The sequence below is a fragment of the Misgurnus anguillicaudatus genome, chromosome 19, assembly GCF_027580225.2.
Source record: "Misgurnus anguillicaudatus chromosome 19, ASM2758022v2, whole genome shotgun sequence".
In the NCBI taxonomy this organism is placed as follows: Eukaryota; Metazoa; Chordata; class Actinopteri; order Cypriniformes; family Cobitidae; genus Misgurnus; species Misgurnus anguillicaudatus.
Window position 1 is genome coordinate 50,140,420 of NC_073355.2, and position 14,444 is coordinate 50,154,863.

The 14,444-nt window shown below is 40.2% G+C and overlaps 2 protein-coding genes and 3 long non-coding RNA genes across 6 annotated transcripts in view; 4 read left to right on the plus strand and 1 right to left on the minus strand.

Moving 5' to 3' along the window:
- Window positions 1-14,444, plus strand: part of LOC129422537 (uncharacterized) — a 681,876-nt gene that overhangs the window by 257,657 nt on the left and 409,775 nt on the right. The window lies entirely within an intron of this gene.
- On the plus strand, window positions 2,176-3,317 carry LOC129422819 (uncharacterized). Its single transcript, XM_073856607.1, is given in 2 exon segments — window positions 2,176-3,012; window positions 3,015-3,317. Coding segments are annotated over 2 exon segments (900 nt in total). The 5' UTR covers window positions 2,176-2,187; the 3' UTR covers window positions 3,090-3,317.
- On the plus strand, window positions 3,438-6,593 carry LOC129435426 (uncharacterized). The gene is made up of 2 exons (XR_008641302.2): window positions 3,438-3,524; window positions 6,549-6,593. It is a non-coding gene; the product is annotated as an uncharacterized lncRNA (long non-coding RNA).
- Window positions 9,045-12,544, plus strand: LOC141350793 (uncharacterized). Its single transcript, XR_012358908.1, has 2 exons — window positions 9,045-11,358; window positions 11,822-12,544. It is a non-coding gene; the product is annotated as an uncharacterized lncRNA (long non-coding RNA).
- On the minus strand, window positions 12,308-14,182 carry LOC141350802 (uncharacterized). Its single transcript, XR_012358920.1, has 2 exons — window positions 12,724-14,182; window positions 12,308-12,531 (listed from the first exon to the last, which is right to left on the minus strand). It is a non-coding gene; the product is annotated as an uncharacterized lncRNA (long non-coding RNA).

Sequence of the window (14,444 nt, forward strand, 5' to 3'; positions counted from 1 at the left end):
CTCGTGTTTAGCGTTACAGAGCTGTTGCAAACTCACGCACAGTCCTGTTTGAAAATCCGCACCCCTGTGATTGACCGAACATCCATCAGCAGCAATTTTATTTCACACCCGGACCATTTGACATAAAGACCCCGAGCCGGTCACACCGCAAATCGCGCAGTTGAATAGAAACCTTTAACGGTCTTCAGACAGATCTTAAACTCAAAGCACGGGGCCATTTAAAAACGAGTCGAATTTTGGTCTTGGATGTTAGACCCGCATTTTACTCTTGTCTATTGAGTCCCGACCTGCATCTACAACGCAAATGACGCGCGAAAAGCCTATTATTACACCCGTTACATCAAATATTATGCGGTTCACCCGCGGGTACCCGGACCCTGCTGTTTCGTCTGAAAACATATAAAACAGTCTCACCGTCTGCCTCAAGTTTCTATCACCAACGTTCTTCTCTTCCACGGGAATAATGTAAGTTTCCTTACAAACAGATTCAACTATTAATGTCTTGCAGTTGCATATAAGTAGTATTCAGTATTTAGCCTTTTGTTTTTGGACAAATATCATATAATTTAATGTGAAACTTTTTGAGTGTCGATCTAAAGCACAGAAGATTGATTGACAGCTGAGCGGTCAGCAGCGCGCTACTGCGCTTATAGCCTATATTCTGAATAACTAATGACCAGATAAGTTGATAATATGAGTACAGTGATTACAAATGAATGTCCAAAAAACTCGTAATATGTTAAATCGAAAGTTTAATAATGTCTTTTCTCGCAGCCCTGCGCTGCGTCCGTGTATGCGCCGGTGAACATCAAATGCGTGATGACCTTGCACCTTAAATTACCCTAATTTTTATAGTCATAAAGATAAAAGTAAAACAATATTCGAAACTTCAAATTATGTATTTTTATTTGTGTAAACTCACAATAAGGAGAAAACTTTGTGCTTATTTAAAATCATTAAAAACATGACGTGCTTTCTGCTGCTTTGGTCAGCGCGTCACAAAAAAAAAAAACAGAAACTCAAATACTGTTTTATTAGTTTTGTCAATTTAATTATTATTTAAGTGTAACATATTTCGTATAGGCTTATTTATTTTATTATTATTTCTCAAAACAGAGACGTAGCCTAATCATCCTCTGTTGATTAAAATCTATTTGTTTATTAAACTAAACCCATGGAAGAAATTATGATACTTGATACTTTAGGAGATTTATTTATAAATGAGTAAACAACACGAATCCAGAAAGGAATTTATTTCTAAGACAGCCAGTCTGGCAGGGCGGACATTTCTGTAGCTTTTTTGCGAGCTGCCGCCGTGGGTTTTGTCTAGAAGGGATACAGCAAATGCCGAAAAGTTAAGGATTAGATTTGGAGGTAGGATTATTAGGATGAAAACAGCGGCTCTGGCTAAATGAGATACAAATACATCCTACAATCGTGTGAAATTTTGTGTTTAGAGTTGGGTTTGGTTGAAGGATTAGGATAAAACAGTGGTCATCCAGCGAGATTTCGTTTGCTGTATCCCTTCTATCCACAACCGCAGGCGTGGCGGGGATATTTTAGGCATGGCGGGCCGCCACGGTAGAATGTATATAGCGGAAACACTGCAATGTAAAAAAGCTATCTCTGTAGACAGCCCAGGCTCCGCAAACTGCAACAAAAACAAAGTGGTCAAACCTACCACCACGAAACATAACAAAGAGGCTGTTTACACTTGGCATTAACATGCATTTTCATCGATCGGATCACAAGTGGACGATGTTAATGCCAGGTGTAAACGGTGTTCAAAACGTTTTAGTCTCGTCCACTTTCAGCCACATTCAGAGGTAGTCGAAAATCCTTTCGATCGGATTGCTTTTGTAGTGTAAACGCACCTGTGGTTGAATGTGTTCGAACAGCTATGCGGACCGCCTTCCCCCCGCCCATTTACCTTGTCTTTTCTGACTTCAGCATCGAAGGGAGGGGAGGAGTTATCTACACTCCATTTTTGAAAACACTTTGAACGTTAACAAAAAGTGATGTCACACAGATTCGCTTAGAGCGCCTTTAAACTACTAGAGCAGAAATTGACAATAGAAATGACATAATGTACTTCACATTAAAATTAACATGGATACATGACAATCTCAAATGTGTTTTGTCATTCTGGTTTATCAATATGAACTATTTACTGTCTTCATTTTAGATATGATGGAAGTGAAAGAGGAGAGTCAAGCTGAAGTGGATGAGAAACATCAGATTGTAAAAATAAACCATAATGTTTCACAGAAAGAAACTCTGATGACAGAAGACATAAAGTGTGAAAATAGTTTCAGAGAAGATGAACGCCCTGCAGATCACAAGAGGACTCACAGTGAGGAGAAACCTTTAACATGTCAACAGTGTGGAAAGAGTTGCGCCTCTAAATCAGGCCTTAGCCGGCACAGGAAAGCTCACATGGGGGGAAGTCCACATGCGTGCCAGCATTGTGACAAGAGTTTCCCATATAAAAGTGGACTTAAGATACACATGATGTCTCACACTGGAGAGAAACCTTACACTTGTCATCTGTGTGGAAAGAGTTTCACAAGTGAAAACACTCTTAAGATACACATTAGAGTTCACACCGGAGAAGGAATGTTCACTTGTCAACAATGTGGAAAGAGTTTTATTAAAAAATTTTACCTTAATGTACACCTAAGAATTCACACTGGAGAGAAACCATACGTGTGTCAACAATGTGGAAAGTGTTTTAAAATGAAATGTGACCTTAATGCACATGTGAGAATTCACACTGGAGAGAAACCATACGCGTGTCAACAGTGTAGAAAGAGTTTCAGGACAAAACCAAACCTTAAAGCACATTTGAGAACTCACACTGAAGAGAAACCGTTCACATGCCATGAGTGTGAAAAATGTTTCAAAAACAAAAGCAGCCCTATAACACACATGAGAAGACACACTGGAGAGAAACCTTACGTGTGTCATCAATGTGGAAAGGGTTTTATAAAAAAATGTCCCCTTAAAAGACACCTGAGAATTCACACTGGAGAGAAACCATACGTGTGTCCTCAATGTGGAAAGAGTTTCAGGACAAAAGCAAGCCTTAAAGCACATTTAATCACTCACACTGAAGAGAAACCGTTCACATGCCATGAGTGTAAAAAGAGTTTCAAAACAAAAGCTTACCTTAAAATACATGCAAGAATCCACACTCGATAGAAACCATTAATGTGTCAACAGTGTCTTTGTACTTTAACCTTTTTTTACTTGTGTTTACTACATATTTGTTCAAAATATTTGTACTTTTATAATAAATGGTTGTGCTTAACATCATATTTCATTTTGTAATAAATGTATTAATCAGCGTACCCTAATCAGTGTTACCTGAACCACATATTCATTTTTTTATACAAAAACAAGCAAGGTTTTTGCATTTTATATATTTTGGTTTATATTAGATTAGATTCAACTTTATTGTCACTGCACATGTAGGTACAAGGCAACGAAATGCAGTTAGCATCTAACCAGAAGTGCAATAAGCAGTAAGTACAGAATAAAGGTCTATAATATGTACAATAACTATACAGGTAAGTATTATGGACATAATTTACAGATATTAAATACTATATTAAATACTATAAGCACGATATACAGATAGGTGTACTATGAACATACACTTTTACATAGCCCATCTGTATAGTATGTACACTATAGGCAGAACTATGAACATAATTTACAGTATTGCAATGGACAGTAAAGTGCATAGAAAATATTACAATGTGCAAATGGATTATACAGTTCCTGGATGAACAGACAGTAGTGCAAGTAATAACAAGTTACTGTTTTTTTGCTTGTTGTGTATAAATAATATAAATAAATCAGAGTGTTGAAGAGGGGGAGGAATCTATGTGTGGTGTGGGGGGTATTGAGGGGTGTCAGAGGGCAGAGTTCAGCAAGGAGACAGCTTTGGGGAAAAAGCTGTTCCTGAATCTTGTGGTCCGAGTTCGGAGGCTCCTGAAATGCCTCCCGGAGGGGAGGAGGTTAAACAGTCTGTGGTCAGGGTGAGAGGAGTCCTTGAGAATGCTGCGAGCTCGACGTAGACAGCGTTTCCTCTGGATGTCCTCAAGAGCAGGAAGTGGTGTCCCTGTGATGCGCTGGGCAGTTTTCACCACCCTCTGCAGTGCCTTGCGGTCAGCCACTGAGCAGTTCCCATACCAGACTGTGATGCAACTGGTCAGGATGCTCTCGATCGCACACCGGTAGAAGTTCACCAGGATGGATGAAGACAGCTGGTTCTTCTTCAGTGTCCTGAGGAAGAAAAGGCGTTGATGAGCCTTCTTGACCAGGCTGGAGGTGTTTATGGCCCAGGACAGTTCCTCCGAGATGGTGGTTCCCAGGAACTTGAAGCTGGAGACACGTTCAACAACCAGCCCGTTAATGTGGATGGGGTCATGCGTGCTTCCATTCTTCTTCCTGAAGTCCACAATGAGCTCCTTGGTCTTATTGGTGTTAAGGAGCAGGTTATTGTCAGCGCACCATGTGGCCAGGTGCTGTACCTCTTCCCTGTAGGCAGTCTCATCGTTGTCACTGATAAGGCCAATCACTGTGGTGTCATCTGCAAACTTAATGATGGCGTTTAATACATGCACAGCCTTGCAGTCATGGGTGTAGAGGGAGTAGAGGGAATGGGCTCAGCACACAACCCTGTGGTACGCCAGTATTAAGTGTGATGGTGGTGGAGTGGGTGTGACCTGACCTAACATGCTGAGGTCTGTTGGTCAGAAAGTCCATAATCCAGTTGCAGAGGTGTATTGAGATGTTAATATCCACGTCTCCAAGTTTTGTGGTCAGCTTGGAGGGAATGACAGTGTTAAATGCTGAACTGAAGTCAACAAACAACATCCTAACATATGTGTTGTTATTGTCCAGGTGTGTGAGTGCAGAGTGCAGCACTGTGCATACTGCATCCTCTGTGCTCCTATTTCTGCGGTAGGCAAATTGGTAAGGTTCCAGTGTGGGTGGGAGGCAGTCTTTGAGGTGTGCTAGAACCAGTCGCTCGAAGCACTTCATGACAATAGGTGTGAGTGCTACAAGGCGGTAGTCATTTAAGCACACTGGGGAGGAGTGTTTCGGTACTGGCACAATGGATGTGAACTTAAAACATGTTGGCACAGTTGCTTGGGTGAGGGACAGGTTGAAAATGTATGTGAAGACCCCTGCAAGCTGCTCTGCACATGCCCTAAGCACACGTCCAGGAATGCCATCCGGGCCAGCAGCCTTGCGTGCATTGATCCGGCTCAGTGCAGTGTGGACATCTGAGGGGGTGAGTTTAAGGGGTTGGTGGTCTGCCGGGGGTGAGATTTTGGTGGCTGTCTCCTCGCTGTTGCTGTTGAAGTGAGCATAAAAGTTATTTAGCTCGTTAAGGAAGGAGACGTCCGTGACTGTTGGTGTGGAGTTGCTTGACTTGTAGTCACTGATGATCTGGATGCCCTTCCACATGCGTCGGGGGTCAGAGTTGGAAAAGTGTTCCTCTACCTTCAGCTTGTAGCAGTACTTGGCCTTTTTGATGCCCCTTTTCAGGTTAGCCCTGGATTTACTGTAGGCCTTAGCGTCATCTGACCTGAAGGCAGCGTTGCGGTCTTTCAGCAGAAGTCGAACCTCCTTGTTCATCCATGGCTTCTGATTAGGGTATTTTGTTATCTGTTTTTCTGTTGTTACACTGTCAATGGTGGAGTTGATGTGATCTAGTACAGAGGAGGTGTAGATATCAATGTCCGTGTGGGAGCCACAGGCAGCCTGTGAAGCAAACATACTCCAGTCAGTGTGTTGAAACCTGTCTTGAAGTAAAGAGTCTGCTTCAGTTGGCCACACTTTGATGGTCCTCACTGATGGCTTCACACGGTTGATGAGGGGTGAATACTTAGGGGTGAGAAACAAAGAAAGGTGATCAGACTGTCCGAGGTGGGGGAGGGGGCTCGCGATGTAAGCTCCATTGATGTTTGTATAAACATGATCCAAAGTTTTGTCTCCTCTGGTGTGGCAGGAAACATGCTGGTGAAATTTGGGGAGTACTGTTTTTAATTTGCAGTGATTAAAATCACCTGCGACAATAAGCTTTTATAATCAATAAGCTTTTTATAGCCTCTGGGTGAGCAGTCTGTTGTTTACTAATGGCTGCATGAAGTTCGTTCAAAGCAAGCTTGGCATTAGCATCTGGTGCAATATAGACTGCGGTTATTATGGTGGAAGTGAACTCCCGTGGCAGATAAAAAGGTCTACATTTAACCATGAGAAACTCTAGGTTAGCTGAGCAGTGTCTCCCAACAATGACGAACAGTGTTCGTACACCAAGCTTTGTTGACATAAATGCACAATCCACCTCCTCTTGTCTTGCCGGAGTCATCTGCCGTTCTATCTGCCCGGAGCGTGTAGCGTCCTGCTAGCTCAATAGCATTGTTGGGTACGTCGCTGTGTAGCCATGTTTCCATGAAAACCATGACATTGCAGTCCATAAGTCTCTTACTGTGGGTGATGCGGAGTCGTAACTCATCCATTTTGTTCACCAGTGACCACACATTAGCGAGGAAAATGCTGGGTAAAGAGAGCCGGTGCGGTGTTAGCTTTAGCTTGGCTCTTAGACCTCCGCGCTTCCCCCGCCTTTGTTTACGATCTCGACGCCGCCTGCGAGCACTTCCGCCTGGCCGGGAAGCCTCGGTTGTTCTAGCGATCTCAGGGATGAGTCGAAGATTGGTGATAAAACTGCTGGTAAAGTCCTCACCGATATCCAAAAGCTCCTGTCGGGTGTATGATGTTAAAGCAAAGCTGTTCAGTACGAACAGACCCGAGATGAGCAGGAATAATACTGCAGAATTGCAAAAACTGGAGAGACGCTGAGCTTCGCGATGTGTTCGCGCTGCCATCTTGGTTCTAGCTCAAAATACCATATAAATAATTTTTGATAAAATTGCCACTTTGTATGTGTGAGCAAAAATGTGCTGTTTTTGGTCATGTCCTTTTAAATTCCCTTTTAAAGTCAGATTTTCTTGGTATGTCCCCTTTAAAATAAGCCAGGGTTGCACGTATTGGATAGATTGAATGACGACCTCAAGTACTCTGCTGTTGCAATATAACCAGACTCGCGTCCTACCGTCCTCTGGAGTTCGTTCTTCTGAGTCTGAACTTGCAAGTCCGAACTACGAAGGACAAAGTCAGAACTTTCAAGTAAACTAAAGCATGAAATAAATGTATTATGAATCTGTAAATTCTAGTATAATGTGGGTTTATTATCAGCAATGAACTAATGAAGGTTATCATTCAGTCACACATACAAACGCACACCAGAGGTTGCGTTAGACATTTTCACTTAAAAAAAATTACGCCATCACTTATCCGTCATTTCATGTTTTAATGAATTGTTTTCGTTCACATGTTCATTTCTAAGCCCCTGCCCCTTTTGTCTCAAAATTTTATGTGCCCCTTTCCAATAATAGTAAATAATAATGTTTATTATTATAAATATTATAATAAATAACAATGTGCGTCTAACAATAATAATACAAACAATTATTTCAATATTTTTGATCCATTGGCGTAGCTGTAAAGCTAGACGGAGTTTTCTTTGCAGCACACACTATGCAGCCGATAGCCGCGAGTCTTCAAAAATAGCTGCACGAGCAGCGTAGTAAAGCTAATACGGAAAATATACATTTATCCTACATGTTGCTACTGTAAAGGTTGCGACAGCATGCGAGTAAGTAAACTAATTAGTAAAACTCGATTTCAGCTGCTTTCTGAAAATGTTGTTAAATTTGTTTTTATCCAAGGTCAATCTACATCACGTGATATTAGTTTGGAGAAATTTATCTAGTGAAATTAAATCTTGTATATCTGTAAATTGTAGGAATTTATATCTTTGATTTCATGGTAATGCTTTACATGAAGGTTTAAAATTAATTAATGCTGTATAAGCGCAGTTCATTATTAGGTTCATGTTAGACTCTGTAGTTAAAACCTCCTTACAAATTATATCATGGGCAGCATAGCGAGTGCAGCCTGATTCTTGTTTACTTATTTAATGTAAAAGATTGTACTAAACCCAACAAACAATACATCATTATAGAAGACTCAACCTTTATTTTAGTTAAAAAAAAGTTATAGTGGCAATAATGTCCTAATTTGTGTCGCAAGTTATTGAAATTAAAATTGGAGTCCATATCTGTAAAATTAAATATGACCCTCAGTTGCTGTAAATGAGAAAAATGTCATGCATGGTTGTCATGAAAGCATTTTGTAACAGTTCCCTGTTACTTATTTACCAAGGAGTACTCTCAGTGCAGCTATGTAATCACTTAACTGAGCAGTAGGGGGCGATCTGTCCAGGTGAATCCTTTTTAAGGTTACAAAAAAGAAGTCAAGCAGGAAGTCTGTGGCTGTTTCCCAATATGGGTTCTTCAGCAATCTTGCGTCCTTGTGTTTTGCTCTACGTCATCATTAACAGTCAAAGTTCAGTTCCAATTCTCAAGAACGCAAGTACAGAGGACGCATGAAAATACCCGAATGAGTTCTTGATATTGAGGATGCATCGAGTGCAGATTTTCGCGCTGAAATCCGGGAGGTCACGTGACCAACAGGAAGATCGCACATATCTCAATTCTCACAAGAGCGTTCTGTGTTCTCGCGACCTTCTGAGTACGTTCTTCCAAGGTCGCTTGGCAAGACCAGTCTTCACGAGAACGCAAGTCCGTTCTTGGAATTGAAAAACAAAGTCAAAGTCAAGGAAGGATCCTCAGAAGCCATAATTTCGAGGATGCTACGTCATCGACATCCGGACATTCACGTAACCCCGCAGCTTGCATCAAAAGGTTTTTACGAAGGCAGATGAAGGTGAGTGGTCGCGCAACTGACGTCTTCACCTTTTGAATCATGCTCAGGCGCGATTGCTCTCACATTACAGCCTTCCCCGCCTGAGCCCAAGTGATCCGCGCTCCGGCCCACCTCTGCAACCCGGCCACGGCGCGATTAACCAATCCGCGCCCGGGCGTGGAACAGAGCGATCACACTAGTCAAAGAAACCAACGCGCCCAATCGTGGTTTGGTTTGGATAGTGTGAGAGTGCCCTTGGAAAGACCAGTCCTCCCAATGAAGTATCCTTGACATTGAGAAACAGCCTTTATCTCCTTTAGAGCAGCTTATCTCGTGGTGGTTTGGGCCTTTGTACCCTGGTTGAGGAACTTAATAGTTCTATTCTAGACTCAATCGTAAGTAGCTGACCATGGTGTTTAATATGTAAATTTTAAGTGTTTGTAGCACATGGTTTATTTATGTAAATGTTTTTTTGCAGAGGGTTCTCTTTATGGTGGAATGGAATTGGTGTTACATAATTTGGCACCCGAACTCATTCGCTGAAGACCGCATCAAGGGTTCAAAGGGGGTGCTGATTAACACACTTCGGAGCGTAAAAATGACAGAAGGGACATCCTACGGACTCGTAGACTAAGCGAGCATGCGCAATTTAAGGCTACGAGACCGCAAGTCAACATAAAGTGCGCCATTTGGGACAGGGTCATGGTGGTTTGGGCCTTTGTACCCTTGTTGAGGAACTTAATAGTTCTAGACTCAATCAGGGGTTGTGTTCTAAGCATGGTGGATTTAATACTAGCTTAAACATCTGAGAAGTCTGGAGTTGGTTTACACCACCGGGTCGCGACCCAGTACTGGGTCGTGGACAAGTTGCCACCGGGTCGCAAGAACGTCCCGAAAAAAAATTGTATAATAGCCACGTAATAGCTTAATCGGGTATTTTGTACTTAAGAGCCGACTTCAAATAACATCAATCATTTCCACTTTTGTTCAGAGCCGCGCTCTCTCTCTTTTTCTCCGCCTCTCTCTCTCTACCAGCGCATCAGCGATCACATTGCTGTCATTAGAGTTTGAGCATACAGTACTTTTAAAACACAATCGATCAAAGAATTACGGAGGTGTATGACTTTATGAATAATTTGCAAATGTACGTCGCAATGATATATGCGGAGACGTTCAACTGTGTGACAGCGCAAATGACTGAAAAGTAATTATTTTATTCTTCTTTAAAACAACTTCAGAATTATCCATCGATCGTAGCACCATGATCAAAATAAACTATTAGGCTAATAGTATTTAAACGGCTACACTTTTAACGTAGGTTTGAAATGAACCTTAACTTGTCAATCATCATTAATCATGGTAAACGTGAGTCTCCGTGCCTCTGCATCCAGCCGCAATTCTGGCATCTCTCCTCCTTCACTGCATTTTTCTTCTCTTCTGTTACTTGGAATTGGGTCTCGAGCCCGACCAAGATTCGAGCTGCCTTCGAGAACAGCAAGCCAAGTTCGTTTAGGTTCCATTAATTATTAAGACTAAATGGGCAGGCAAACTGTAAAACAATGAAAGTAAAAAACAATCCGCCAAAATATGATTTTACACGTCTATAGAAAATATACTATAGCCTAAATAAAGCAATTATTAATTTTCCTAATGCATGGTTGTTGTCTTTACTTCCGTTTAAAACGTACATTTCGAAAAGGAGGTTTTTTAGCAAGTTTGAACAACAACTCAGCGACCCCAAACCCCCCCCCCCAATCTCATCCCCGGTCCGCGGAATTTTTTTTAAGCTGAAACCGGTCCGTGGTGAAAAAAAGGTTGGGGACCCCTGGTTTACATCATTCTCTAAACAACCACAACATTGGACTTCAGAGTTTGACTTCAAAACTTTTTATGGTGGAATGTTTGTCATGAACATTGGATGGAATTCATGTACACTTGGGTTTTTGTTAAATAATTAGCGTATAAAATGCATGTTTCAAACCCGCCCAACGGATCCCAAACCTGCCCAAATTTTGATATTTATTTATATTTGATATTTTTTTACTTTGCGACCACTTGCCCAGTATTGACAATCCAGCCCTGGCTGTAGCCTGTGATTTAACGAAATGACCCTCTTAACTCGTACCAATTTATTTGGCCTTCATTATACATGTATGATGTGAAAAACAAAAAGGTCATGGCTAGTTTCATTAATTTAACGTTAAAAGCGCCGTGGTTGCATTCATGCGGTTGGCTTAATTGTCAGTGCAGTAATACAGGATTGTGGGTCCATCTTGGCGTTGGCGATACCAGCATTAATGAGTAGGGCCTAAGCAAAGCAGCTGATTTCAGGTGTTCTGTCAAAGTGACTGAAGGCGACGCGTTAAGCTTAAAAAGCTCACTCGAGCGCCTTTATGTTTCTTTCTTACCAATTTTAAGCCAACTGAGGAACACCCTTATCCCAAGTAATGGTTCGACTACGATGTTCCGGTAACTTTAAACCACGCCGGGTGTTGAAAAGGTGGCCAGTTTCAGGTAAGCTATCTTAGCTAACTTTGTGCTCGTTCGCCTAAAGTTAGATTTGTGAAGTCCGTTCTACAAATACACTTAAGATCAGTAACGTTAGTTTATAAAATGCAACTATTTGAAAGGTTTTAATTGTCCATCTATATTTTTATATTTACGATAGTACAACGAGATATTATAGTACATTGCATTCTTACAGTAGCCCACGTGGTTCCTACAAGTTACTGAGATTTCAGATGCTAGAATGTCAGTTCATTCCTCATTCAGATATTGATAATGACCTATTAAACAACGTATTATTTAACACTGAAGTTAAAGGTTGTGTGTATAATGTTACTGTCTCTTTTTAATGCATCTCTCTCTTACACACTGTTCTGTTTAAGTATGGGTGCCATTTATATATTAATTCTCATGATGCAAGTTTATTTTAAATACTAACATAAAAATGTTTATGGTTATATTGTTTTCACAGATGCATTGATGTGTAGTGATGCAGTGGACAACTGTGAGGATGATACAATCAACATGTTCCTAAACTGTGATGCAGAAACACAATCCATCCGTCTCTGACCAGAACTACACTTTAAAATCACAACTCAACCTGAAGCAACCTACATCTGATATGGGAAAACAATGGTGCAGTTTCCCTGACAGGGCTTATCCTGGTCCCAAGCTAAAATGCATATTTGAGCTACAATAATTTAAAAACACCTTTTACTGACATACCTCAACATATATGAGTGCCATTGTTTTGTCACAAGATGCGCACCAGTCTTGTTTTTTTTTTTTTTGTAGGGTTTGTTTGTAAAAAACTAAAATGTCCTAATATAATTAAATCCTAGTCCTGTAAACCCTGTCCGAGAAACTGCTTCAATGTGTTGAGCTGGCACAAATGTACATATCTCTGCTGAGAAACAACCATCTTTGTCAGCTTTACACAGGGTTGATATTGCATCCATTACACAGTCGCCAAGCACTTTACCAGTACATACACCAACAGCTTCCAGATAAACACTTGGGATCAGCTCCTGATGACTCCGATAAAGCTGTGTCTTAATTTATTGCAGGGTGGTCTTGCTTTACCTGTTGTAAAGTTACATTAAACCTTCATATGTGATCAGATGTCATGCAGTGATATTAAACATTTACAGTGTGATCAGATGTTGTGCATTTATATTAAACCTTTACAATGTGATCAGATGTCATGCAGTTATATTAAACATTTACAATGTGATCAGATATCATGCAGTGATATTAAACATTTACATTGTGATCTGTTGTGCATTTATATTAAACCTTTACGATGTGATCAGATGTTGTGCAATTATATTAAACCTTTACAATGTGATCAGATGTTGTGCATTTATATTAAACCTTTACAGTGTGATCAGATGTTGTGCAGTTATATTAAACCTTTACAATGTGATCAGATGTTGTGCAATTATATTAAACCTTTACAATGTGATCAGATGTTGTGCAGTTATATTAAACCTTTACAATATGATCAGATGTTGTGCATTTATATTAAACCTTTACAATGTGATCAGATGTTGTGCATTTATATTAAACCTTTACAATGTGATCAGATGTTGTGCATTTATATTAAACCTTTACAATGTGATCAGATGTTGTGCAATTATATTAAACCTTTACAATGTGATCAGATGTTGTGCATTTACTGTATATTAAACCTTTACAATGTGATCAGATGTTGTGCATTTGTATTAAACATTTACTATGTGATCAGATGTAACCTGCCATGCAGTTATATAAACCTTTACAGTGTGATCAGATATTATCTGTAAGGAATTTCTTAAACCATATGTGAGCTTTGTAGATTCCACTTAAAAGGATTTTAAGTTGGCAAGTTTGCAAATGAATTCTATCATGGTAAAACGAAATAGTTATTGGACTGGCTAAGGTGCACATTTGCTATAAAAAAAGACGAAATCACTGTGTAAATATTGGTAGACATACTTTTAATAATTTTCAATGCTGCTCCATCAACTCCTGACAGGACGAGGTAATTAAATATGCCAGGTAACTTGCCGCGGCCGCTTAATTTCGTCTAACCACGAGACGATTGATGTGACAATTTAATACTATACGAGCGTCGTATGAACTTTTTACCGTGCTCCTAATTTAAAACATTTACAGCAGTAGCGATATTTGTCATTTCGCTAAAGTTATAGTGAACTACAAACAATCTTCTAACCACCGAATGCACTGTGCCATATTAGCAGCGGAAGTCGGTTGACAAAATGCGGAAGAGCGAAGAATTAAAAAGGGGTGTGGCGGAATAAGGTGAATAGGAGACATGCAAAATACAAAATCTCAGATGCATCAATATCAACATTAGTACATTTGCAAAAACTTTTTTTTTTTTAGAAGAGAGTACTTTTAACATTTTAGTGTCCAAAGGAAGGTATTTTACCAATACACTGCCATATGTGAGGATAATGTCCTTTTGAAGCAACTATCAAATATCTGCCTCTTGTAGAAGGCAGATTTTTGTCATGGGTCTATTTAAGTAGTTTGTCTTAGTTTTCAGTCGCACCTGACGAACAAAGCCTTGTTTATCTGGAAATGTTTGAATCACCTTTCCAGTTATCCATGAATTACGTGGTGCTGAATCATCGCTCTTGCAACTGAGGTAGATATTCCTTTGTCCATCGTTTCCAGAACAGGTCCGAGATATATTGTACCTGTCTCCATCTTCGACGAGCATATATATCCTCCTTTAGAAAGATTCCTGGTGGCAATGATTGTGTAGACTTTAACAGTAGCAAATGATTGGGCGTTAATGCTTCAAGATCATTAGGGTCAGTTGATTCCTTAGCAGGGCCTGAAGTTAACTTTTTTGACCACCAGCCACTGTGGCAGGTGGATTTAGAAATCCACCTGCCACAGAGACTTTTTACCAGCCAGTTTTTTTTTGCCTGAATAGTGAATGATAATGCTGTCTTTATTGTATGAATTAAATATATATTTTTTTCAGATCTACAAAAGTGAATTTCTCTTTGTCTTAGGTTGTTTGATTAACATTAATGACCAGACTTAAGTAGGTTAATTGAGGTTACTGTCTCTTTAAGACC